The 26,333-nt window shown below is 40.6% G+C and overlaps 1 protein-coding gene across 1 annotated transcript in view; it reads right to left on the bottom strand.

Moving 5' to 3' along the window:
• Window positions 1-26,333, bottom strand: part of Eif3h (eukaryotic translation initiation factor 3 subunit H) — a 94,228-nt gene that overhangs the window by 60,874 nt on the left and 7,021 nt on the right. Inside the window, exon 2 of the mRNA XM_076555780.1 lies at window positions 2,691-2,847. Within this exon, the coding sequence (XP_076411895.1) occupies window positions 2,691-2,847 (157 nt within the window). The remainder of the gene's footprint in view (window positions 1-2,690; window positions 2,848-26,333) is intronic.

Here is a 26,333-nt window from a genome sequence, read left to right as displayed (position 1 = left end):
AGATGATTATCCAGTGAGGGATTAATAACTACAAAGAATTTTGCAAATTAGAAAGAAAAAGAAAATCCAACCTTAAAATTTCTCCAAAAGCTATTCAAACCATCAAGAAGAATATGCCTTCCGTATCTACAGAATCCACGAGTAGGGATTCAACCAATTTCAGATCAAAAGTATGTGGGAAAGAATTTGTGTCTGTATTCAACATTTACAGACATTTTTCTCTTCATTATTCACTCAGTAATAAACTATTAACAATTACTCACATATTAGGCAAATGAGTAAAGCAATGATTTCAAGTTCTTAGAAGGATGTTCATAGGTTGCATGTAAATACTATACTGTTTGGCAGAAAAGGAATTAAACATACAAAGAATTTTATATTTAAGGAAGGGTTCTAGAACCAATCCCTAATAGAAAACAGGGGTGGATAGATATGAGACGTGGTGCAGCATCAATGTTCATCAAGAAGGTACCATGCAGGCCACGGAGAGGAAACACATCATTACCCAGGGCTGGACCCCAGATTCTACAATACCAACCTGATGGGCAAGGTGTGCCTGCAGGTGCAACGGTGGCATGAAAGCTATGGGAGAAACAACTTCATGACTGGATCTGAGGCCTGCTCCAAAGAAGGGAATTCATGGCTAGTTCTACAAAGCTGGTCAAAAGCTCGAGGCTACAGGTGGGAGCCTACTACTGTTGCTAACTGGACATGCCGTCAGACTGTCCTCTAAATATTTGTCTATACCCACAGATTAGTGTTACTCTCAACCTTGGCCAGAAAAGCCTTTCTGCAGTGGGCAGCGATGCAGATGCTCATAACTGGTGAAGTGCTAACAGAAAGTGCTAACAGTGTTCAGCCCTAAATGGGACATCTAAAGCAAACCCCATACACATACACAAGGTAGAGAAAATGTCATGTAGGAGGAGGCAGAAAGAACCTAGGAGCTGGAGTCTGTGAAATGCCGTCTTCTTGACGTGATATTGGCATTGCACTCATGAACTCACTGCAGTTATGGTTACCTGAACAAGATCAAGACAAGATCCTCAACTTTCCAGCTGGGAGCATTAACTGGACTCAGCGGGTCATCCAAAAAAAAAAAAAGTAAACAAAATAATAAGTATCAATGAAGGTAAAGATGGGGTAGTGATGTTTTGGGGCACTGGAAGAGAGGTGGAATGGGATTTGGAAATAGGTATGATCAAGATACACTGAATACATACATCAAGTTGTTAAGGAATAAATAAAAGATATTCTTGGTTGGAGAAATGACTCAGAACTGGAGTTTGGTTTCCAAAACCCACATCAGGTGACTCAACCATCTATCACCCCAGCTCCAGAGGATCCAACACAGCCGCACTCATATACAGACATACATAGAGACAGACAGATAGACATATAGAAGATCTTTTAAATAAAGTCTTAAGAAAGTCTGTTATATGTTACAACATGGATGAAACTTAAAGACACTGCCTCAAAGTCTGCATGATTCAATTTGTCAATTATAGTTGTTGGTTGTTTTTTTCTTTTCTTTTCTCTTTGGGGGCATCCGCCACCTTGCTCCCAAATAAATCATTCACAGAGGCTTATTCTTACTTATAAATGTATGGCCTTAGCTTGGCTTGTTTCTTGCCAGCTTTCCTTAAATTATTCCGTCTAGCTTTTGTCTTTGGGCTTTTACCTTTCTCTATTTCTGTATACCTTTCATTAGTTCTTACTCCATGGCTTGCTGTGTAGCTGGCCCCTGATAGTCTCCTACTTTTCTGGCTACTAATCCTTCCTCCCAGATTTTTCCTATTTATTCTCTCTGCTTGCCAGCCCCACCTATCCTTTCTCCTGCCCTGCTATTGGCCATTCAGTTCTTTATTAGACCATCGGGTGTTTTAGACAAGCAAAGTATCAGAGCTTCACAGAGTTAAACAAATGCAAACAAAAGTAACACATCTTAAAATAATATTCCCCAACAGATTATCTAAAAGGCAGTCAAAGAGAAAGCAATACAGAACAGTGGTTGTCAGAGGTGAGAGACATGGAATAGATATGTGGATTTCGGGGGGGGGGGGGGGGACACAGGGTTTCTCTGTGTAGCTTTGGCTATCCTGGAATTTGCTCTATAAACCAGGCTGGCCTCTAACTCGCAGAGATCCTCTGCCTCCTGAATGCTGGAATTAAAGGCATGAGCCACCACCACCCATCAATAGAGTCACTTGTATGAGAAACTTCTAGAGATCTACTAACAACATTGATATATTTCACATGCCTGTGGTACATTAAAAAAAAAGTTATGATAATAAAATCGGCCATATGCTATATGCAACCATTTTTAATTTTAAAGAATCATATATAAGCTGTGTCCTAAGAGTGAAAATTAGATTTGAAAAGAGAAATCTTTAAGGATGTTAGAGTTTGTGTCTGATGATCTTCCTAAAGCAGCTAGTAATACTTATCTCTTCTTAAACACTTCAAAACAGAAGACATAGGATGCCAAACAGGGCAAAGTAATGAATTTCATTACTCAAATTCTGACTGCACAGGACATGCAATTTGTCCTAGAAACTCAAAAACCAAGTGAGATTGAGGTCAACCAAAAAAACTCCCAATAGCATGTAATCAACAGTTACATTGGAAAATTCATTAACATTACTTGTATATTCTGTAAAGACATAACTGACGGCAGACCATACACTTACCTTCATCAAAGTCAGCATCATCTTCTGTGTGCTGGGGGAAGGGGAAACAGTTGGTAATCTCTAGTCGATCTTCCACAACCAGACCCAGGAGCACTCCCTGAACAACCTCAGTTCCTTGTCCTTCTTCTTGATAATGTTTGATTATCTTTAATACTACCTAAAAGAAAATAAGAAAGATAACTTCAAAGCCATCCATACTAGTTTATGATTTACTTATTTCTAAGAAAAAAAAAATCACCAGCAAGTTTCCATAACCACAAAACTACATATTAGAACGCAACAAATTTTGTCTTGCAAACCATTTCCTTTAACCTTACATAAATATTAAGGCTCACATGAGGTTTCTGGATACTTAACCCTATTAATGAGATCACTAAGCCTTTGTTAAAACAAAGAAAGTAGATATCAGAAGACCTGTGAGCTTAATGTAGAGTTTTAGAAGAAAGTTACAACCGATTCCTTAAAAGTTAGTATCTACATATGCAAAAGGTGAATGTTAATAATTAGAATCCAGTATATTTTCACAAAGAAGCCAGGTCAGAATGACCTTATTTCCTCTCATAAAGAAGGCAAAAGAAGTCTATTAAAGTACATAAACAAGCAGTTGCAGTTGAAACATAGAAAAGAATACCTCATATTCTTTCCAGTGTTCCAGAACCACTGCACTTGGTTTCTTATAGAGATCAAGGACACTTAACCATTCAACCCAAAAGAGATGGGAAATAAATAGAGGTATGATTATTATTATGATTAAATAAATTCAGCAGATAAATAAATAAGTAATTACAGAGAGAGCTTAAAACCTCAGCTGAGGACTGAGTTCAATACATTCATATCTCTGGAAAAGCACTCAGAAGGAGTACCTGTCAAACAGCAAAGGATTACCAGGTACTAAAGCATTAGACTTACATGGAAAGATAAGCCTGGGAATCACTAGTGTTCATTTCAATAAACAAAATTTCAAATTTAAGAATAAATTATCTATAGCATTATATATATATATATATGTATATATATATATATAGCCAAAATAAAAAATCATCAAGAAAAACTATCACCAAAGTAATACATGGATGATCTTGCCATTTCAATCTGATGAAATAAAGCATTCAAAAATAAATCAAAACCACATCCTTACCAAACCCAAGCACTTTCACTCATCATTTGAAATTGTACGATCTTCCTGCTTTCCTACTGCTATGGTATGAACATGAATGGCCCCCAGACTCCTGTGTTTGGTGATAATAGTTCTGGAGGTTCTGGAAACTCGAGGAGGTTGGACCTAACTGGAGGATATATGTCCCTAGAGGCATGGTTTTGAAATTTATACCTGGTCCCAAGCCCCTTCCTTTGAGTGTTTCCCCACCTTCACGAGAACAGGCTCCCATTTCATCCACTTCTGCCAACACAATGGTGCTCTACTCAAACACACGGCGCATGAAACCACGAACTAAAGCAAAACTTCCTCCTCTAAGTTAGTTTTCTCTGGTGTTTGGTGTTTGTCACAGCAATGTGAAGTAATACACCTGTATACAATGTTCGTTTTGTGTTGCTGTGGCAAGCTGCCTGACAAACGACTTCAAAGAAAGAAAGATTACTTTGGCTCACAGTTTCAGGGGTTCAGCCCATGTTTCAGAGAATGAGGCACAGCATCATGGAAGAGAGCATATTGGAGTTGCCTGAGCTAATGTCTTCATAGCAGTAAACAGAGATAAGAAAGGCTCAAGGACAACTACAACCCCTCCAAACAGGCCCCCAAATACCAATTCCTCCAGCCAAACCCCACCACAGAAGTCTCCATTTCTTCCCAACACCACCATCAAAGCAGGACTCCAAAAGAGAACTAAGTTTAGAACCATCATGACCCAATCACTCCCAAAGCCCATTAGGGGACAATTCAACTTTCAACACAGAGGCATAGGAAAAATACTTTGTACCTAAACCATAAGAATATTAAACTAAGCCGGGCAGTGGTGGCGCACGCCTTTAATCCCAGCACTCGGGAGGCAGAGCCAGGTGGATCTCTGTGAGTTCGAGGCCAGCCTGGACTACCAAGTGAGTCCCAGGAAAGGCGCAAAGCTACACAGAGAAACCCTGTCTCGAAAAACCAAAAAAGAATATTAAACTAACAAATCTTTTATTCAAGTATTACTGTGGAAATTCTTCACAAACTTAAAATTAGGACAGCAAACCAATAGAGAAAACGCAATGAAAAGAGAAAAAGTGTTGTTGTTGTTTTTTCTTGAGAAACCTACACTCATCTCTGGAATGTGTACTTCTGTCCTGTAATATTTCATCCCAATTCCATACTTTGTTCTCTCTGTAAATTATATTTTAATATTTATTCATTTGTGTGTGTGTGTGTGTGTGTGTGAGAGAGAGAGAGAGAGAGAGAGAGAGAGAGAGAGAGAGAGAGAGAGAGAGAGAGAGAGACTGACTTTAAGTGTACCACATGTGTGTATGAACCCACAAAGACCGTAGAGGGCATCAGGTCCCCACAACTGGACTTAGGAAGTAGCTGTGAGCCACTCTGTAGGTGTTGGGAACCAAACCTGGGTCTGTTGCAAGATAAATAAGCCCTTTTAACCACTGACCCTCTCTAAACCCCCTAATTATTTATTTGAACAAAAGAAAAAAAAATTCCTGACTAGAACAAACTGGAGAATATTTTTGTAATTCTACATAACGAATCTGTCATATACATGTGTTTAAAACTTGTATAGGTGTGTAGCATCTGGAAGTATCAACATTCTGCTTATTGTATTATTCCCTCTTAAGGCCTCTCATCAAATGAAGGGCTGTTTTACTCAGCAGCACATCTTCAACAGCTAACTAACACAGACACTGGCATATGAAAGATACTCCAAATGTAGTTTGCTCAAGGAATACATTAAAAACATTATCAATCATTCATGATACACTCTACCCTCTGTTCAATGTCTAACATGCAATGAATGACTTAATTCAATCCTTACAGCCATCTTTTTTATAAAGCCAATTATACTATTTTCTTGTCTTCTCTAATGAAATGGGTAAGCTGACATGAAGTGATTATATTCTGGTAAACTTTGGCAAATTAAGTTACTTTACAGTAACTGAGAAAGTTAGGTGTGCTAAACATGTTTCTAACAGAGGCTAGACAGTTATGATGCAGTGTCAGCATCTCTAGGTGGTGTTCCTGTAACTATGGCTACACACTAAGAGGTTCATGCATGAAAGACAACTACAAGGTCAGGCAGCAAAAGTCTGTGAAAGAATGGTGATGATCAAATTGTGCCCTGGTCACTGAAAGCCAAAAGGTGCCCAGCTGCTCCAAGAATGCAAGGCAACTTTTAGTCTTTACTCACCAGTCTTACAAGTGAAAAATTGGGCATGTCCACCCACAACAATCCTCACCTGTCCATGCTCACCTGTTTACTTACTTTCTTTCCCACCAACCACCATGTTTGTTTCCACAGACCAGTGATGACATAGTTCATTAATCCTGTTTAGTGATGTCAGGCTCCCTGTTCTTACTTTCAAAAGCAGATGAAGGTTTACTACTTCTCCAAAACAAAAACATATTCCCATAATATATTTTGGCTTTAATGTGTCACAAATTGTAGCTGAAGTTTTCTCCAGTCCCTCCCAGGCCCAAATAAACACACAGAGGCTTATATTAATTAGAGCTGTATGGCCTAATGGCTCAGGCTTCTTGCTAGCTACATCTTACATCTTAAATTAACCTATAATTCTTATTTATGTTTAGCCATGTGGCTTGGTACCTTTTCTCAGTTCTGCCTTCACATCTTACTTCCTCTGTGTATGGCTGGCAACTCCTGACTCAGCCTTCCTCTTCCCAGAATTCTCTTCTCTGCTTATCCCGCCTATACTCCCTGCCTGGATACTGGCCAATCAGCACTTTATTAACCAATCCAAGTAACACATTCACAGCACACAGAGCAATATCCACAGAAACAAATGTCTCCATATACTCTAGAGCCTTACATCACTTGTTCTCAGCTTAACAAATGACCTGACAGAGGTTTGCAGCATAAATAAATGCCCCCAAGAGGCATCTAGGGAGGAGCCCTAAGATAAACTTATGCCCAGTCCTACTCTCTGAATTCAGTTAATTGGTCTGAGCAAAATGTGTATACTGTTTGGGGTGTTTTGCATTTTAGATTCTCCAGGGGATTATATCACCCTACTTGACTCTAGTATCTTAAAACTTAATTTATTCTTAATTATTATTTAAATTATGTGTTAGTGAACGTGTCTATGTGTAGGTATGTGCTCGAGAATATGAAGAGCCTGTGAAAGCCAGAAGTCACTGAATCTCCTAAAGTGGAAGTTACAAGTCGTTGTGAGCCACCTGGCCTGGGTGCTGGGAACCAAACTCAGTCTTCTGCAAGAGAAGTAAGTGCTCTTAGCAACTAAGTCACCTCTCTAGTCCTATTCTAATTTGTAATGAATATAACCTGGCTTTCCTTTGTATTTATCTTGCTGGTTTAACTGCTCAAAAGATTGCAATGCCATAAGCTTTCTTTCTTCTAAGACTTCTCATAGTTTCTAAAAAAGTGAAGACAGAATTCCTTGCCTTACTTTATGTCATGCAAACCTTAGAAATCTTTTTATTTTTGAATATTTCATTCATGTGAATATTTTATTTGTAAAAGCAAATACCACCTCTAATAAGGAAGACCAGCTCAACCTGGAAAAGCATTACAGTACAGAAGCAAGAGGGAAGAGAACCACAAACATTTTCCTGTAGTCCAGTAAGTCTCAGGGCTCTGACCTAACCCAAGACTCCAGAACCAGTGCTGATTAGGATCTTATAAATCAGGGTAGTGGACATTCTGCTATAAATTCTGTCCCTATAAACTCTATCTCCTCAGGATAGAAGAAAACTAGAGAAATAATATAAAACAGTCTTCTCTACTTTGAAACATCATCACATTCTGGGTCTGTCTGAGTGCTTAACCTACTGAATTTGCCCTGCACGCTATGTCTCAGTGTTGTTCTCTGAATAATGAGTTGTCTCCAGAACCATCTTGGAGATTTCTGAGGTTTGCATGACATAAAGTAGGGCAAGGAATCCTACCAGCAAAATATTAAAAGATGCCATGTATGCTCGGGCAACCCTACAATGAACATTTTTCTAGATCATTAATGCACACTGTGAAATAGCAAAACAGGCTATTATCTAATTTCTAAGGAACATAAGAGGATTGTTTAACATGTCTAGCTTTAAAAAGGAAAACAAAACAAATACAACCTAACTTTGGTTCAAAGTCTAAAAGCAATAAATGATTTAACTTAAGATAGTAGTATTCTCAAAAGGTAGAGGGAGCCCTCAAAGTTCAGGGATCTATGCAGAAGAGGAAGTAGAAACATTTTAAGAGCCAGCAGTGATGGTTGACTCCAAGGAAGCAGTGTCTTCCGCACAACAGGATGATATACATATGAACTCAGAGACTGGGGCAGCACACAAAGTCTGTACCGGTTCCAGCCAGATGGGTCCCAGCACTAAAAGGGGGAAATGGACATGGACTCTCACTCCCTAACCAAGAAGCAATCTGCAATAGACATCCGCTGGCAAAGGGAAAAACGTCAGTTTTCTCAACTTAGTCTCCTGCCACACTTCAGTGCAAGACTAGTTTTCAGGTGTGGCTGGCCAACACAAAAGCAACACAATGGTACTCTGGTAGCTTTGTTCTCATTTTACTTTGTTTGGGCTTTTTCTGTCTTATTGGTCTTTTGCTTGTTTATTTTTCTATTTTTATGTTTTGGAGTTTGTCTTTTTTTTTATTGGTTTTGTTGTTTTTGTTTTCTTTCAAAAAGAGAACAAATGGGGGTGGGTAGGAAGGCAGCAAAAATCTGGGGACTGGGAAACAGGAAAACATAGTCAAATAAATTGTATAAAAAATATTTTTCAATAGGTTTAAAACAAGCCGGGCAGTGGTGGTGCATTGTGGGCACCATGGGCCCCGGCCCCCGACTGGGAGTGGCTCTGGCCTTGCTTGCTTGACCTTGATCAGATGTCCTCCCTATTCAGATTCCCTGCCGGTATCCACCTTCTGAATGCTTAAGGGAAGTTCCTTGTTGTGTATCCTGCATTTTGGGCGTTAACTACTTAGATGCAAGAATATAGAACATTGGGTCTGGAATGTAGACCATTGACAGCGAACTTCTGCCCTCCGGGGGTTCCTCCATTTGTGCTGTAAGCCTGTACGTATTTAAGGTTTCTTCCCTCTTTCAATAAACGGCATTCGACATCCAATCGTACGAATGACCCGCTGTCTCTTGTCTCTATTTTTTAATCCGCAGCCCTTCGCTCAGACATGGTAAACGGGTATCGGTAATGCTGGCGTTACCGCTACAAATGGAGGTTCCTACCGAGATCTGGGAAAGAAGGACCAGCTGACGGACACTCTTGGAAGGCCGGCCGGCATTTTACAGGTGAGAGTGGATTGAAATGGGTGCAGGTAGCTCACAGTCAGTTAAATGGACTGTTGAAGCAGGAAGGCACCAAAATTAAGAAAGGGCAAGACAGCTAAAGATTTTAAATAAAAAGAAGGAAATCTTCCCAATAGAGAGGAGGGAAGGAAATGAAATTTCCCGTTAAAAAAGGGAGAAAAAGTTTTAATTAAGAAAGAAAAGAATTTTCCCGGTAAAAAGGGGAAAAATTTTTGAAACTAGGCCTAAAGATTGGGGCCCTGTAGAGAAAGGATGAAGGAAAGAGAGAAGCCTTTTCCCAGTGGTAATGGAGGATGTAAAGACTTTTTCCAGTTGTAGAGTTTTCAGGATAGCTGAAAACTCTTGAGTTTTTTCTTCCTGCCAGTGCAGAGCGGCAGCGTCTGAATTACAAAGAATCGGCAGGTAGGCCTCATTGTTGCTGGCTAAATAGCAAGCGAGCCCAGGGGTTAGAAGTTTTGCTGTCTGTTTGCTAATTTTGTTTCAAATGTTTTTATTTTCCCTCAGAATGGGAATAATTCAATATTTAGGATCCCTTCGTGGGAAATGTTTTTCTGTTTTCCCTTATGGTGGGAATAACTCATTGTTAGGTAGTCCCTTCATGGGAGTAGGAAGTTTAAACGTGAATTTGTGTGTGCGGGGCGAACCCAGCGGCTGTGGCGGACAAAGGCGTACAGGAGATAGCCCGAAGCAGCGGGCGGACAGGTACGCGCCGGTGGGAGGCAGAGCCGTGATGGAATGCGGCCCAGGCAGGTGCTGGCAATAGAGCCCGAGCAGTGGGCAAAACAAAGCTAAGATACAGCCTCAGCTCTCGCCAAGCGAGCAGAGGCCGGGAAGGGACTAACAATAAAAGTTTAAACCGGGCCTAACTTCTGGTGAAAAATGGTTTCGGTCAGGACATTGAATGCTAAGTCAATGCTGTGTGAATAAAGGATGTTCTGTTCTTTTGATTGTCTTAATGTTTGGATGAATGTTTGATCCTCATGGTTGATAAACTAAAGGAACAGAATTCATAATTTTAAACTATATATTTGGTGTGCTCTTGTCTGTTGATCATTACTGAAAATTTGGCTCTAAAATTTAAGTTGCTTTCTAGAAATTCTTGGTTTAATTCTATAAAAATATAACACCTGAAATGGATTGGGTTGTTAGCTTATTAAATAACGTTGCTAAGATAAACCCATAAATAATAATCTCTTACTGATAAAGAGGTTACAAAATTATTTTTCCAGTAAATAAAATACAGGTAAATTGTTTGGTCCACATTGTTAATAATTGGCTATTTGTGCTAATGTGTTACTTGAAATTTATAAGAAAGGATCCTCTTTTAAAGATTTTATAAAAATACTACTAAAGAGTATTACCTAAAGTTTACCTTTTCAAATCCTATAGAGATTGTATTTAATGCTTTTATAATTGACATATGTAAAAAGGACTATGGAAACAAAAGCTGGTGATAGAATTGCTCAATTATTATTGCTTTCATATTTTAAATTCAAAATGGCGCCGATATATAGAACTAGAGGCTTTAAAAGTACAGGGAAAAAGGTGTTTTGACAAACAGTTATCAATGATAAACAGCCTAAATTAAAAATTTATATGGGATTGAGATTGGAAGATTATTGGATTCTGGTGCTAGATATATCTATAATTTCACAAGAATCCTGAGATCCCAATTGGCCCCTTAAAGATTCTACCTCTAACCAAAAGGTATTGGCACAGCTCAGATGCCATTACAGAGCAGGCTACTTTTAAATTGGAAGGATGAGGAAGGTCATGCAGGAACTTTTCAACCCTTTGTGCTACCTGACATTCCAGTGAACTTGTGGGGACGGGATGTGTTTAATGGTATGAAAACAGTGCTTACTACACACAGCCTGTACAACATGCTAAAGAGTCAGGGCTACTGCCCGGGCAAAGGCTTAGGGAAAATGTTGCAAGGAGGCCCACAACCTGTGGCAGACAAAAACTGTGTCACTAGAGGTCCTGGCGATACTAGAGGATTAGGGTCTTTTCTATAGAGGTCACTGCACAGCAGCCTTCGATTATGCAACCGATAAAAATCACTTAAAAAAGTGATGACCCTGTATGGGTGGAGCAATGGCCCCTTGCTAAGGAAAAATTGGAGGCTGCGTATACATTGGTTAAGGAGCAGTTAGATGCTGGACATATCATTCCTTCCACTTCACCTTGAAACTCACCTATATTTGTTATTAAAAAAAAAATCAAGAAAATGAGGCTGTTACAAGGATCTTAGAGCTGTAAATAAAACCATGCTTCTCATGGGAGCAACACAGCCTGGCTTGCCTGCCCCTGTGGCAATTCCTAAACATTGGCACTTAATTGTGGTTGACTTGAGGGATTGTTTCTTCACCATTCCTTTGCATCCTTGAGGACAGGCTATAGTAGAACGCTGCCATCGTACCTTAAAAACTTATATTGCTAAAGTAAAAAGGGGGGAGCTAGGGGCTCATCTTTCCTCTCCACATTCTATTCTTTCCCTTGTTTTATATATTTTAAATTTTTTATTGGTGGATTCTGCTGGAGTGTCTGCTACAGATAAGCACTGGAGGGGTCCTGTTACAAATCATCCTTTGGTGCAATGGAAAGATCTTTCTACTGGCACTTGGAGGGGACCCGATCCGGTGTTGGTGTGGGCCCGGGGATCTGTTTGTGTCTTTCCTCAGGACAATGAAATTCCTCTTTGGGTTCCTGAACGCTGTGTGCGCCCTGTGGCTGCTGCTGAATCCCAACATGGCAGAGACCTATTGGGCCTTCGTAAAAAACTCTCCCCTTCTGATGCCAATGGGGATTGAGAGCCCAATACAGCCAGCCTTGGCAAACATTATTGTAAGCCTAGGAACTGTAGCCATGTGGTTGGATTCTTCAGAAGGTAATGTATGGTAACTTTTTCAAAAACGTTGAGAATGTATCACACCTTGGAGATTAAGGATAACTCTGAAGGTCAATAAACTTCATTTGCTAACAGTAGCATGACAGCTAAGCCTTTTTCTCATTTTGCAAACCCCCTCAAGCTGGTGTAGTACCTACTTTTCAGGAATGGCTCTGTGCAACCTTTATTTGCCTCCTGAAATTCATCTAGCCTTTTTGAAGATACCTCAAAATTTGTGAGCCTGAATGTAGCCATTATTGAAGCCATTGGTTCTACTCCTTGTTGCTGTTTTTGTTTTCTGTTTTCTTTGTTTCTTAGTTGTTCTCTTGCAGACCTGCCAGCCTAAGTAGTGCTGGGATCAAGAAAAATGGGCCTTGGTGGTTCGTGTTCCTGGAGCCGTGTCCATGCCAGTAGACCATGGCAGCTAGACACAGATGATGCTCACACGCTCCAGAAGAGACTCTGACATCGCTGTTGCCGTTGTTGCTGTTATAGCAGTGGTGGTCACTGCTGCTATTGTTTCTGGGATTGCTATTTCATAATTGGTTACTACAGCTAGCACAATGGAGACCCTGGCAGCAAAAGTAGCTACCACAGTTAGTTAATCTTTCTTCTTATTGGGCATGATAAATTTAATTCCACTTTTATACATTATAATTGGCTTTGTAAGTTGTAAAAAATTATTAAAACTCAAGTTCCATTTGCTTATGGGATACCACCTTACAAGGACTCCTATTTACAGTAAGGCTCGTTTAAGAAGGGAATGGTTCAATTGCCTTTAGCCTCCTGGCTATGGGTGGGTTCGGACTTCTGTTGGTCTTTTCTGTGTCGCAGATTGCAAGCCCAGTGCCACTTTGAGATCTTTGGCAGCAGTCACTCTACAGCTCACGTGGTCTGTATGATAATGAGTATTCAGAGACGGGTAATGCTTGGGGGGCTGCCATCAACCTAAGACAGAGCACTTGTGTGGCCTGGGCAGGTGTCTCTATGACGGGTAAGGTGGTCTGCTGGTCCCACGCAACCTAAGTCAGAAGCTCATTTAATAAAAAGGGGGGACCTGTGGGCACCATGGGCCCCGGCCCCCGACTGGGAGTGGCTCTGGCCTTGCTTGCTTGACCTTGATCAGATGTCCTCCCTATTCAGATTCCCTGCCGGTATCCACCCTTCTGAATGCTTAAGGGAAGTTCCTTGTTGTGTATCCTGCATTTTGGGCGTTAACTACTTAGATGCAAGAATATAGAACATTGGGTCTGGAATGTAGACCATTGACAGCGAACTTCTGCCCTCCGGGGGTTCCTCCATTTGTGCTGTAAGCCTGTACGTATTTAAGGTTTCTTCCCTCTTTCAATAAACGGCATTCGACATCCAATCGTACGAATGACCCGCTGTCTCTTGTCTCTATTTTTTAATCCGCAGCCCTTCGCTCAGACATGGTAAACGGGTATCGGTAATGCTGGCGTTACCGCTACAGTGCATGCCTTTAGTTCCAACACTTGGAAGGCAAGGGTAGATGGATTTTTATAAGTTCAAGGCCAGTCTGGTCTACATAGAGTTCTAAGACAGCCAGAACTACACAGAAGGGCCCTGTCTCAATAAATACTAATCCATAATGGTCAAGTAATTTATTACACTAACAATCAGTAATGTCTAAATTTAAAGCATTAATAAGATGGGTAAAATTTTCTGATTCCCTAAGATTTCCCTGTAAATACATTAGAAGCTTTACAGCAGGGTGTGGAAGACTGGAAATTCCAGGTCACCTACGTAAAGAGTCAGAGTCCAGCCTGGGCTACATAAGACTTTGTCTCACCAAAAAAAGAAAGAAAAAGGAAAAAAAAAAAAAAAAACAGGGATTGGGAAGGGCCTTTTAAACAGGAAAAACTTTAAATCTTACCAAAATAGAGATAATGCGTTTTGGCAATCAACTGCTTTCTAGCAAATCAACGTCTTTTAAGAACATTACCTAAGGAAGGCTTGCATCTTCTGCACAGATTTACCAGGCTTCTGCTACCTTCTACTTGTCTCGTTCCTTCAATAATTCATTTGCTCAGATATTTACTGACTTAATTCTATAGCCTGTCACTCCCCCATACACTGGGAATACAAAATGAAGTCAAATGCATAAAGTCTAATGCTTTCATGAGGTTCCAAGTTTTAGAACAGCAAGTCTCTTACTCAAGTATGTAAGAATTTTCCATACCAAACAAATCTTTCAGTTCTCCTGACACCACCTGAGTGTCTCAGATTTTAAGGCAATTCGACACTACCTGAAGTTAGTACCAGACCCCAACAGTTAAGAGCTCTGTCCCACACCACCACCCGCACTTCAGGTTTCAGGTCCTTCTGACCAATAGACTATAAATCAGGGATTCCCACGATACCCTTCTCAGGTTTGACCACCTGCTTTCACGCTTACAGAACTCAGGGAAACACATTACTTAGTATTTACTGGTTTCATAGAATAATATATTCAGACAAAGAAATGGACAATGCTCTAAGCCTACCACTCCCCCAGGGTCTCTAACTATTGAGATTCCTATCACTCTGCAAGGCTTGCATCTTTAGTAGATTTTTTTAATCCTATTTTTAGTGATCTTTAGTAGACTACACTCATCTCCAGCTTACTCAATTCCTTCCCAGAAGCCAGTGGAACTAAGCCCAACCACTCCAATCTCTTTATGGAGCCCAACCTCATCCTCATTAACATAAACTCCTATGGAATCAAAGGGCTGAGTATGAACAAAAGCCATTCCTGGCATTCAAAGTCCTAAGTTGTAGAAGCTCTGGAACAGAAACTGGGAACAAGAAGTGAACACACTCAGGACCTAAAACACCCACTACTCTTCTAAAATTTTGAAGTTCTTAAAATTCACTGAAGGCCCCCAAAACTACAGTATTGATAATTTCAGTCAGAAACTAAAATTGAGAAATCCTGATACTATTTCTCTTAACAATAATGAATGTACTATGCACCAACACAAGCTACATTCTTATGAAAAATAACTATTTTCCAAAACAAAAATATTTACTTGGTATTCAAAAATGACAATTTCAGATTTTTGGAAAAAAGGTTAATTTTCAAAAATATTGTATTCAGAACAGAAGAATCAAACTGTTTTACATTTTCAAGTCTTTGTAACATCTTACTTTGTAAAAAGCAGGTGGATTATCATGTCTGCCTTTGTACTCAATCTTTTACTCTATCACTTATCACTGAGCATCTTGAACCCCTACTGAACACTCATCAAAGAATACAGAAAAAACTGGCAAAATGAGTTTATATATTATGAAAACTTTGACCCTGGAAACTTTGAAAACAATAGCTAAGATGTTAATGACAATAAAGACAACTGACCGTGATTACAGTTTGTGAAATGATAAAGAAAAGGAGGAGGGTGTAATGAAGGACAAGAAGGCAAACTTCACTAGGAGGATGCAGCAAAGACTATCAAGTGAGAGCTGATGAAGTGATCGCCTAGTGAAGACCTGGGTGAAAAGACACTGAAACTACACCTTTGCGACACTTGAAATAAAACGTCAACATCACTTTTCATAAAATACATGTTTGTTTGGTTTTTAATGTACGTGTAGTGAGTATTTGCTGTATCTATGTCTGTATACAACATGTGTGTGTGGTGCCTGTGTAGGGCAGAAGAGGATTGTTGAATCCCCTGGAAATGGAGTTACAGATACTTGTAAACTGCCATGTGGGTGCTAGGAACCAAATTTGGGTCCTTTGCAGGAGCAGCTAGTGCTCCTAACCATTGAACCATCTCTCCAGGCCCAGAAAATTTAATTTAAAGACAACAAAAACATCTAGAGATGATGGAGTTCAATGCCTACAATCCTCAGGAACCTGAAGCAGAAAGATCACAATTTGGAGGCCAACCTAAGCAACTTAGTGAAACTGTCAAATTAAGCAAAGGTCTGGAAATAAACCCTAGTGGCAGAGTGCTTACCTAGCACGTGTAAGGACTCAAGTTCAATTTCCAGCAAGCACAGACAGACAGAGACACAATAAAAAAGGATAAGGGTGTCAAATTCATTTCATAGCACCAATAAATAAGTAAAAAGGGATGAGGGTGTGAACCCAGGGTGAGTAAGCTTGCCAGAAACACTGTGCCCACTACAAAACAAAAAATTTACCACCAAAAGGTATTAGACATCCTTTTGAGTACCCAAAAGAGAATGCTCATGACATCTAAAAGAGAATGCTCATGACATCTAAAACAGAAAGTTTAAAATATAAAAACCTACTATGTGATGTGTTATATAGTTATGTCTTTTGATGAATAAGAACCCTCTTAAGAGCCGGGCGGTGGTGGCGCACGCCTTTAATCCCAGCACTCGGGAGGCAGAGCCAGGCGGATCTCTGTGAGTTCGAGGCCAGCCTGGGCTACCAAATGAGCTCCAGGAAAGGCGCAAAGCTACACAGAGAAACCCTGTCTCGAAAAACCAAAAAAAAAAAAAAAAAAAAGAAAAGAACCCTCTTAAGATATTTTTCCCTTTATTAATTTGTCTCATTAGTTATAATAAGCATGTGTTTGTTTTTCCATTCAAAAGCTATCAACTATGAAAAGTGAAGAGAAAGCTTTTAAAATACAGCAATTACTGAGACTTGTTGCTTGGAGCTTCACAAAACAGAATCATTTCCTTTCTAGACAGTGCAGACTGCACAGACTAAGATGGACATGGCATATCTTTAGCACTTTTGGGGAGTCTTTGCTAGATTTTTATTGCTGTAATGAAGACCATGACCAAAGGCACTTGGGAAAGAAAGGGTTTATTTATTTTGCCTTACAGCTTGTAGCCCATCATCCGGGGAAGTCAGCGCAGGAAGTCAAGACAGAAACCTGGAGGCAGGGGCTGGTGCAGAGGCCAGGGAGAGTGATGGTTATTAGCTTCCTCTGCCTGTTTTATTATACCATCCACAACCACCTGCCCAGGAGATACAATATCCACACTGAGCTGGGTCCTTCCACAATCATCAATCAAGAAAATGCCCTCTGGGCAGTGGTAGCGCATGCCTTTAATCCCAGCACTCAGGAGGCAGAGGCAGACAGATCTCTGTGAATTCGAGGCCAGCCTGGTCTACGAGTTCCAAGAAAGGCTCCAAAGCTACACAGAGAAACCTTTTTTTTTTTTTTTTTTTTTTTCCTTTTTCCCCAAAAAGCCCTACAGATATGTCTATAGGCCAATCTGGAAAGACATTTTCTCAAATGAGGTTCCTTCTGGCTTGGGTTAAATTGACATCAAACTAGCCAGTTCTGTTTGTTAGTATAATATCGGTAAATAAAAGTTTGTTAATAAAACATCAACTAGATAAAAGTATAATTAAGTAATTTGTCTTAGTTAGGGTTTCTATTGCTATGAAGAGACACCATGACCACAGCAACTCTTATAAGGGAAAACATTTAATTGGGGCTGGCTTACAGTGTCAGAGTTAGTCCATTACTGTCATAGCAGGAAGCATGGCTGTGTGAGGCAGACATGGTGCTGGAGAAGGAGCTGAGAGTTCTACATCCAGATCTGCAGGCAGCAGGAAGGAAATGCCACACTGGACCTGGTTTGAGCATCTGAGACCTCAAAGCCCATCCCCACTTCCTCCAACACCTACACCAAGAAGGCCATACTTCCTAATAGTGACACTGCCTATGAGCCTATGGGGGTTATTTTCTTTCAAACCACCATATAGTCCTAAAAAAATGAAAAAACAAAAAACTGCTGGGCATGGTGGTGCATGCCTTTAATTCCAGCACTTGAGAGGCAGAGGCGGGAGAATCTCTATGAGTTCAAGGCCAGCTGGCCTACAAATCGAGTTCCTGAGCTGTTACACAGAGAAACCCTGTCTGGGGGGGGCGGGGGGGGGGGGCGGAGAAAGAAAGAAAAGAAAAATCTCATAATACTAGAAGGCAGAGTAACTGTTGACTAAATTCCAACTTATTTTTAAATTTTCTTTTTTTTTTAGATAATTAAATCATTTCCCCCTTCCCTCCCCTCCCTTCAAACTCTCCCATATACCTCTCCCTACACCCCGCCCCATAGATGACAGATTCCTAAATACGTAAAAATACAACCTGTTGAGTGTGCATGTTACTTGTATATATGTTTTCAGGGTGGACCATTTGGAAGTTGGAAGTCTTCCCTGGGGAGGACTATTTCTCCCACTCTTAGCATTCCTTAGCTGTCTATAGTTTTTTGTGCGGGGCATCACTTTTTGATATGGTTATTCTACAATTCTATCTATTCCCAGACATGCACAAACACCCATATATTATCAGATACATGCACATGGACACACCACCACTACTAAAGATATAACTGGAATACAGAGACTGGCTTTCAATAGCAGAATGGCCTGTTTAAGGGAAGTCTGACTTGTGCCAATTATAAGTCCACAGACAAGTGATTCAACTCTGTGCTATAATAAATATTCAAAAGCAGGCAGGGTACTAGATAGCAGTGCAGCACCTGCCTATCACATACATGGCCCAAGGGTCAATCTGTTACCAGCAAAGAACTGATTAGCAAATAAGCTAAAATTACTAAAAAGTGAACATTCCCCAGGAAAAACAGGTTTCTGGCTGTCCCTGACAAGAACCTACTGAAGCCTGAGTAGCTTGGAGTTTTTAGACTATAGCATCCATCGTATGTAGCCTTCATAGAGTAGAGCTCATAGGGAGCGCTGAGGCCTCAACCTGTACTGTGCACCTAGAGTAAGCAAACACTGAGTCACTCACTCACCTTTTTAGATAGCTAACAGTAAAACAAACAAACAAAAAAGTGATCACAGTATCTTGTTTGTTGTGGTTGTGTTAAATATTATTACACTGATTAGGAAGAGAAGCTACATACTAAACTGGCTATGAAAATAGTTGATTACAGTTCATCTCTAGCTACCTCTGAAGAACACATCCCCCCTGTTTAATATCAACACCTTAGGAAAAGGAGGGGGGAGATATATTACTCTAGAAGAGTGAAATTTTCAGAACAAGCACAAGCCCAAGGATGGCACACTTCAACTACACAGCATCAAACTGCTACAAAAGTTCCTGAACATTCAGCTTCAACCTAGTACTCACCTCACAAACCAGTCTTCCCAGAGCACCCACACCTGAGTACTGTTACTTTACCAGTGCTCACCTCACGCACAACACACCAGCCTTCACAGACCACTCACACTGAGTACTGCTACTTTACCAGTAGTCCCTGTGATAATCACTATAAGTAGATGACACTTTATCCACTTTCCACTTGACTTTGGTTGGAGGATTCTGAGATAAAAGTCTTCTCCATAAACAACTCCAGCTACATCCATCCTTGTCCCCTCGAGCTGGAGTTACATACAGCTACCCAATATGTGTGTGTGTGTGTGTGTGTGTGTGTGTGTGTGTGTGTGTGTGTGTGTGTGTGTGTGCGCGCGCGCGCGTGTGCTGGGAACTTAACTACAGTCTTCCACAAGATTAATAATGCAAGCTCAACTCAACAGGTGTCAACTTCAAAGTGTGTGGTTACCAAGCTCCTTGGTCTTCTCCACCAGCCCCACTGCTCCTAACAGATATACTCCCTTCCACTGAGGTCACTCCCACTGTTCCCTTAGCTTAATTCTATTCTGCACAGTGTACTCTTAGGAGGAGTGAAAATAAATCTACTTCCACAGCAAGGTCCTTCTTTAAATCCCAAGCTCTCTAAAACAGAGATAAGACACTGTCATATTCCTCCAATAAATAAACCCAGCTGAAAGCTCAGCATTCCAGAATCTGAAGTGCCCTCTTCCATCAACTGCCTCGTAATGGTGACTTGAGAGTTCTGCTGAAGGATTAAAAAGAGTCCACCCTAACTACCTATCACACACACACACACACACACACACACACACACACACACACACACACACACACACCACTAGGTACTCAATAAACATGTTACAATGTTAAAATAGCTGTCCCACAATACACAGCCCACCTATTTTTTGTTTATTTTTGTGTTTTGTTCTGTTTCGTTTTCAAGACAGGGTTTCTATGTGTAGCCCTGGCTGTCCTGGAACTCATTCCAGGTGAGTAGACTAGGCTGACCTTGAACTCAGAGATTTTCCTTTGAAGGTGAGAGCTCCAGCTGGGCGGTGGTGGCGCACGCCTTTAATCCCAGCACTCGGGAGGCAGAGCCAGGTGGATCTCTGTGAGTTCAAGGCCAGCCTGGGCTACCAAGTGAGCTCTAGGAAAGGCGCAAAGCTACACAGAGAAACCCTGTCTCGGGAAGAAAAAAAGGGGGGGTGAGAGCTCCCACCATCCCCATCCATTCTTACTCATCCATATAGCCAACAAACATATAGTAGCTGAGTAAAGTATGTGAGGATCTGGATCGTACTGACACTATCCCTCTAGAATGTTTCCATTCCTCAGAGCTTCTTTTCAACCATTACAAAATGTAAATTAAAAACCATCTACCTGCTGGGTGTGGTGGCACACATCTTTAATGCTAGTGTTCAGGAGGCAAAGGCAGACGGATCTCTGAGTTTAAGGACAGCCTGGTACACAAGCAAGTAAGTTCCAAGACGTGGAGCTCTGTTACACATAGAAACCCTGTCTCAAAAAAATAAAAATATCATCTACCTGACACCCAATATAAGCAGTACTACTCAGGTGAGGAGGTGGTCTATGAAAGTTCTTATAACAAAGGTTCTTTTTTAAATCTGTATTTAAAAATTAGGAGTGCAGCCGGGCGGTGGTGGTGTACGCCTTTAATGCCAGCACTCGGGAGGCAGAGACAGGGGATCTCTTTGAGTTCGAGGCCAGCCTGGTCTACAGAGCGAGATCCAGGACAAGCACCAAAGCTACACAGAGAAACCCTGTCTCAAAAAAAAAAAAAAAAAATTAAGAGTACAACTAGGCCAGGAATATGGGCACAGGTCAATAATTCCAACACTTAAAAAGTGGGGGCAGGGAGATGAGGGCGCAAGGCTAGCCTCTGCTACACAGCAAACTTGGTTGGAATTAGCCTGGTCTTCATTACATCATCTCAAAAAATAAGAGAGTTAAGCTACTTAACTCAAAATATTCTGTATTGGTTATATACATACAATCCTCATTTGAACGAACACTATCCTATTTAAAAATCATGATGATGTCTACTCTAAGAGTTCCTTAATACACAATGGAGTATATTGCTCAGCTGTTTAAAACAATAACAGGAAATCTGAAGACAAATGGGTGGAACTAGGAAAAAAAATCATCCAGAGTGAGGTAACCCAGATCCAGAAAGATAAATGTGGTATGTACTCACTCCAAAGTGGATATTAGCTGCAAAGGATAACTATGCTACAATCCACAGACCCAGAGGCTAGGTAATAAGAAGGCCACAAGGAAAAATGCATGGATCTCCCTGGGAAGAAGAAATAAAAAGAGATCTCCTGGGTGGACTGGGGGCAGGTGGCAATGGAAATTTGAGGGAAAGGGTGAATGCAGGAGGAGAGTACTGAAAGAGATGATTGGAAGGGGGCAGGCATTTCAGAGTCAGGTAGAAACCTGATACAAGGAAAACTCCTACAAGTCTATAAGGATGACCCCAGCTAAGACTCCTTAGCAATAGTGGATGCATCACCTGAACCTGGTGACTATCCCAATTGTCATCAGAGAGCCTTCATTCAGTCAGTAACTGATGGAAGCAGATGCAGAGACCCAGAGCCAAACATTAGGCCAGAGCTCAGGGAATCCTGCTGAAGTGAGCCAGAGGGGTCAAGGATATCACAAGAAACCCCAAAGAAACAACTAACCTTGCTCATAGGAATTCAGAGTCTGAACTAACATCCATGGAGCCTGCATGACACCGACGTAGGCCCTCTTCATATACATGACAGTTGTGTCAGTTGTGTAGCTTGGTCTACTTGTGGGACTCCAAACAATGGGAGCAGGGGCTGTCCCTAACACTTTGGCTGGCTCTTGGGACCCTATTCCTCATACTGGATCACCTCATCCAGCCTTAAGACAAGGGGAGGTGCTTAGTCTTACTGTACCTTGATACGCCATGCTTTGTTGATACCCATGGGAGGCCTCCCCTTTCTGAACAGAAACAGAGGAGGGGTAGATGTTCCTTAAAAGTTCAAAGCAAAGCAGGAGAGCCCATGCTGCATGGGGCACTGGCAGGCTGAAGAGCTCAGGCAAGATGCATAATTCCTAGCTGGCTTTCCTCTGGTTCTGCAGCTTCTGGGAGGTAAAGCCTATTGCCTGAACTTCTCACATCTCTGTCAAAGAACAGCTATTACTGTAGAAGAATTTTATTCTCAAAGAAACTGTAATATCACAAAATCTCCCTTTAGCATATTCTATAAAGTCGGTATCTAGACTTTCATTTAATTCTGGCTTCTTTCACTGTCAGATCTGTGAACTTGGCCGTTTTGTTATTTAGTTAAGCCTAGACCATTTTTTCTAACACTGAACAAATAAGGTAGTTATTGCCAAAATGTAAATTCAAAAAGCAGAAAGCTGCATTAGTCTTAAATTTAACACATTTTACAGCTCAAGTGGGAGAGGAGTTCCATTTCACAACTGGCTGAGTCAAAGAATAAATGGGATTTAAATCATTGCTGTTAAGTTTTGATGTGAATGAAACCTAAGTCACTCCAATGGTGGGGGTGGTTATTGTGCCCGACACATATGGATTGGTTACAATGCTCCACTATAGCTCATCAATATCACCTCTATAATAGTTCATCTTGAAAGAACATGTTTCAGGATTATTCTCTGGGATCTAATGCTCACTGATGGTTCACATTTTTAAAGTTAAATCACCTAATTACTGTGAAAAAGAATGGAAAGGCAACTTCCAGAAATTCTAGACTAACCAACAGTTCTCTGGTCCTACAATTAGTCACACAGAACACAATGAATGGTACAACCAAATGTTCAAGCATACAAGACAATTACGTTAACGAACATGAATGCTTAATTCACAAGTTTTTACAGTATCACATGTAACAACTGTAATTTTTCCCAGGTGTAGCTGGAGGGTAATTATTCTCAAGTAAAATTAGTGACAGAAAAGCTTATCTAGAACAAAATTTATTTCTTCTCTCATACAAAGCAATAAATTAATAAATAACATTCCAGAACTGTTATAAAATGTCTATTCCTGGCCAGGCGGTGGTGGCGCACGCCTTTAATCCCAGCACTCGGGAGGCAGAGCCAGGCGGTTCTCTGTGAGTTCGAGGCCAGCCTGGGCTACCAAGTGAGTTCCAGGAAAGGCGCAAAGCTACACAGAGAAACCCTGTCTCGAAAAAAAAAAAAAAAAAAAAAATGTCTATTCCTTAAAATACTACAGTGCATTCAGGTGCAATGACCACTACTTACTTAAAAGGCTGTTCTGGAATTCGGGGGCACTAAGATTATCAAATGCTTCAGTACTCACTAAAGTAGGCCCAGGGAAAAGGTAGAGAACATTAAAGAGTAATTAATTATGGCTTCCTGGGAAGGATGGATGGAAACAGGTGGTTCAGTATCTTAACCTGAACACTTTTCTCATGGTCTGTGTTCTATGTGCACATATTAATTACTCTGTGCAAAGAGGATGCAGATTAACAAACCTTCTGTTTCCAACATATAAAAATATACTATAAACCAGGCATGGAGGAACATGCCTTTAATCTCAGCACTCAAGAGACAGAGGAAGGGGGATCTGAGTTTGGGCCCAGCCTAGTCTACAAAGAGAGTTCCAGAATAGCCAAGGCTACAAGGAGAGACCCTGTCTCAAGAAGGGGGGAATATACTATAGTAAGCTCATCTTCTTATTCAAGGAGTACTTCTGAATGAGCTGATGAGTATGTAATGCCCATGTAGAATAGAATGTGAAGTGAGGGTCTTCTTCTCTCCAAAAAGGAAAGAGAAATTTAAATTGCACACAGTGAAGCGAGTCTGCTCTGGATGTAATGGTGATTTTTCCACAGGGTTTTTAGTTTTAGGGCTACAGTCATCACATAAGAAAGTTTACTCAACAGCACTGTCTGTGACAGCCAATTATACAAAATAGCCTGTAAGACAACTTGTGTAAGGTTTTTGCAATAGATGGGAAAGGAGATCTAGAAAGGAAAACATGGGCAGTACAGTTATAACTCAGAGAGCTAAGAAGTGATCTTCAGAGATTCTAAGGAAACCCTCTAGGAATCATCAAAGATGTCCACATGCTTGTGCTGTGGAATAATGCTTTTGTACACTGGTTTAATAAAAAGCTGACTGGCCAGTAGCCAGTCAGGAATTGTAGGCAGGATAAGAGGACAAGGAGAATTCTGGGAAGAGGAAGGCTAAGCCAGGAGACGCCAGCCCACTGTCCAGGGAGCAGCATGTAATGGCACACAGGCAAAGCCAAGGAACATGTGGCGACTTATAGATTAACAGAAATGGGCTGAGTTTGAGTGTAGGAGCTAGTCAGTAGTAGGCCTTAGCTAATGGCCAAACAGTTTTAATTAATATTAAGCCTCTTTGTGGTTGTTTTATAAGCAGGGCCCAGGCAGGACCATAAAAACTTCAGCTACATACTTGAGTGATTTAGGCAGAGTGGAATCCTAAAAACAGAAATCAATTGCATTAATGCAGCAAGTGTACTAATGTGAACACTTAATTTTAAAAGTAGAGTAAGATTTTTTTTAAGAACTGTAACAGTCATTTGGCACTGGAGCCAATAAATAGCCTGGAACACTCTGCAGGTGGGAGACTCAACTGCACTGTGTGAGCACTGAGGAAAGCAATGGAGCAGCGTGCTCAGCAAGATCAGAAACATGAATCACCGCTAACTAACTTCAACTCTACATATTTATTTAAAAATACGAAAAATGCTACAACAATAACCCAAATTTAAAGAGTGTGAGCTAACCCAAATTAATTCTCTTCTTTGTGATTTCTCCACAACTCTCTTACAATGAATGTACAGAGCTTCTCTTCATAAAAACTGTATTTTACGGGTTCTGTCACAGGTAAGTAGCTGCCTATTACATAATGAAAGAGGTTGTAGATGGAGATAAGAGAAGGCCCAGCAAGTCCAAAACCAAACCTCACACAATCTCAGGATCCAGTGAGTACTAATGATACTTTACCTGGGAAGAAAATGAAATTTTAAATAAGTATGCAGCTGATATTCCAACACAAGTGGTAAAAGCTTCATATTCTGACTATGTAAGCTGAATTACCACTGTAATACTCTGGCATATGTTAGTATCTGTTTCAGACCTTTTAGTTTTAGTGAAAGAAATCAAACCTGTAAGATAGGTATGTGAGCTACACTGCACTCTGCTCTTTCATCATCAGAAAAAGCAAACATATTCAGATCTCATATAACTGCTAAAATCAGAGGCATTCTTCTACGGAACTATCTAAGGCACATGAAGAGTCAAAAACAATCTCACACAGAAGAGACCAAATTTTTGGAAAACTGTTCTCTAACAACTGAACAAGGAACACATTATTCTGTACATAATTTCTAAATCAGTGGTTCTCAATCTTCCTAATGCTGCGACCCTTTAATACAGTTGTGGTGACCCTCAACCATAAATTATTTATTACTACTTCATAACTATAATTTTGCTACTGTTACAACTCATAATATAAATATCTATGTTTTCCAATGGTCTTAGGTGACCTCTGTGAAAGGATCATTTGACCTCCAAAGGGGTCGTGACCCACATGTTGAGAACCACTGTTCTAAATAGGAATTATTTCCCCACTTTATATCAAGGCCCATAATCTGTGTTTTAGTTCCCTCGTTTATATGAAGATAGCTGTCATTTCTATCTGAGAGTACTAAATCTACTTAATACAATAAACACATAAAGCTGGCCTTTATAATGTCCTCCTTAAAACTGTTGACCTTACCATGGTGTGAAAGCAGTCAAAATGAACCTGTAATTGTGAATTTTGGTCTTCTTGTGGATTAATGGCATGCAATACAGTACTTCTAATACTAGCTAGCAGCAGGTGCCCCAACTCCCACGTGTGAGGAGTAGAGAGTGAGTAAGTGATGACAGTGGAATCTCATGTAGCTCGCCTGGTCACAAATTGCTATGTACCTGGAAATGACTTTGAACTCCTGACCCTTCTACCTCCACCCCAAATGCTGGGATTTTAGATGAGTGCCACCATTCTCGGCTGAAACACAACTCTATTTCCAATATCCTCAATTTACCATAGGTTTATGGGGAGGAAACACCGCTGTTAAGGAGTATGTGTAGACTACACTTAGCATAGGAGCTGGGGAAGAAAGCTCACCTGGAAAAGTGCTTTGCCACACAACCTTTGAGTGAGGAGAACCTA

The sequence above is a fragment of the Peromyscus maniculatus genome, chromosome 20, assembly GCF_049852395.1.
Source record: "Peromyscus maniculatus bairdii isolate BWxNUB_F1_BW_parent chromosome 20, HU_Pman_BW_mat_3.1, whole genome shotgun sequence".
Taxonomy (NCBI): Eukaryota; Metazoa; Chordata; class Mammalia; order Rodentia; family Cricetidae; genus Peromyscus; species Peromyscus maniculatus.
This window is presented reverse-complemented; position numbering and strand designations above follow the sequence as displayed.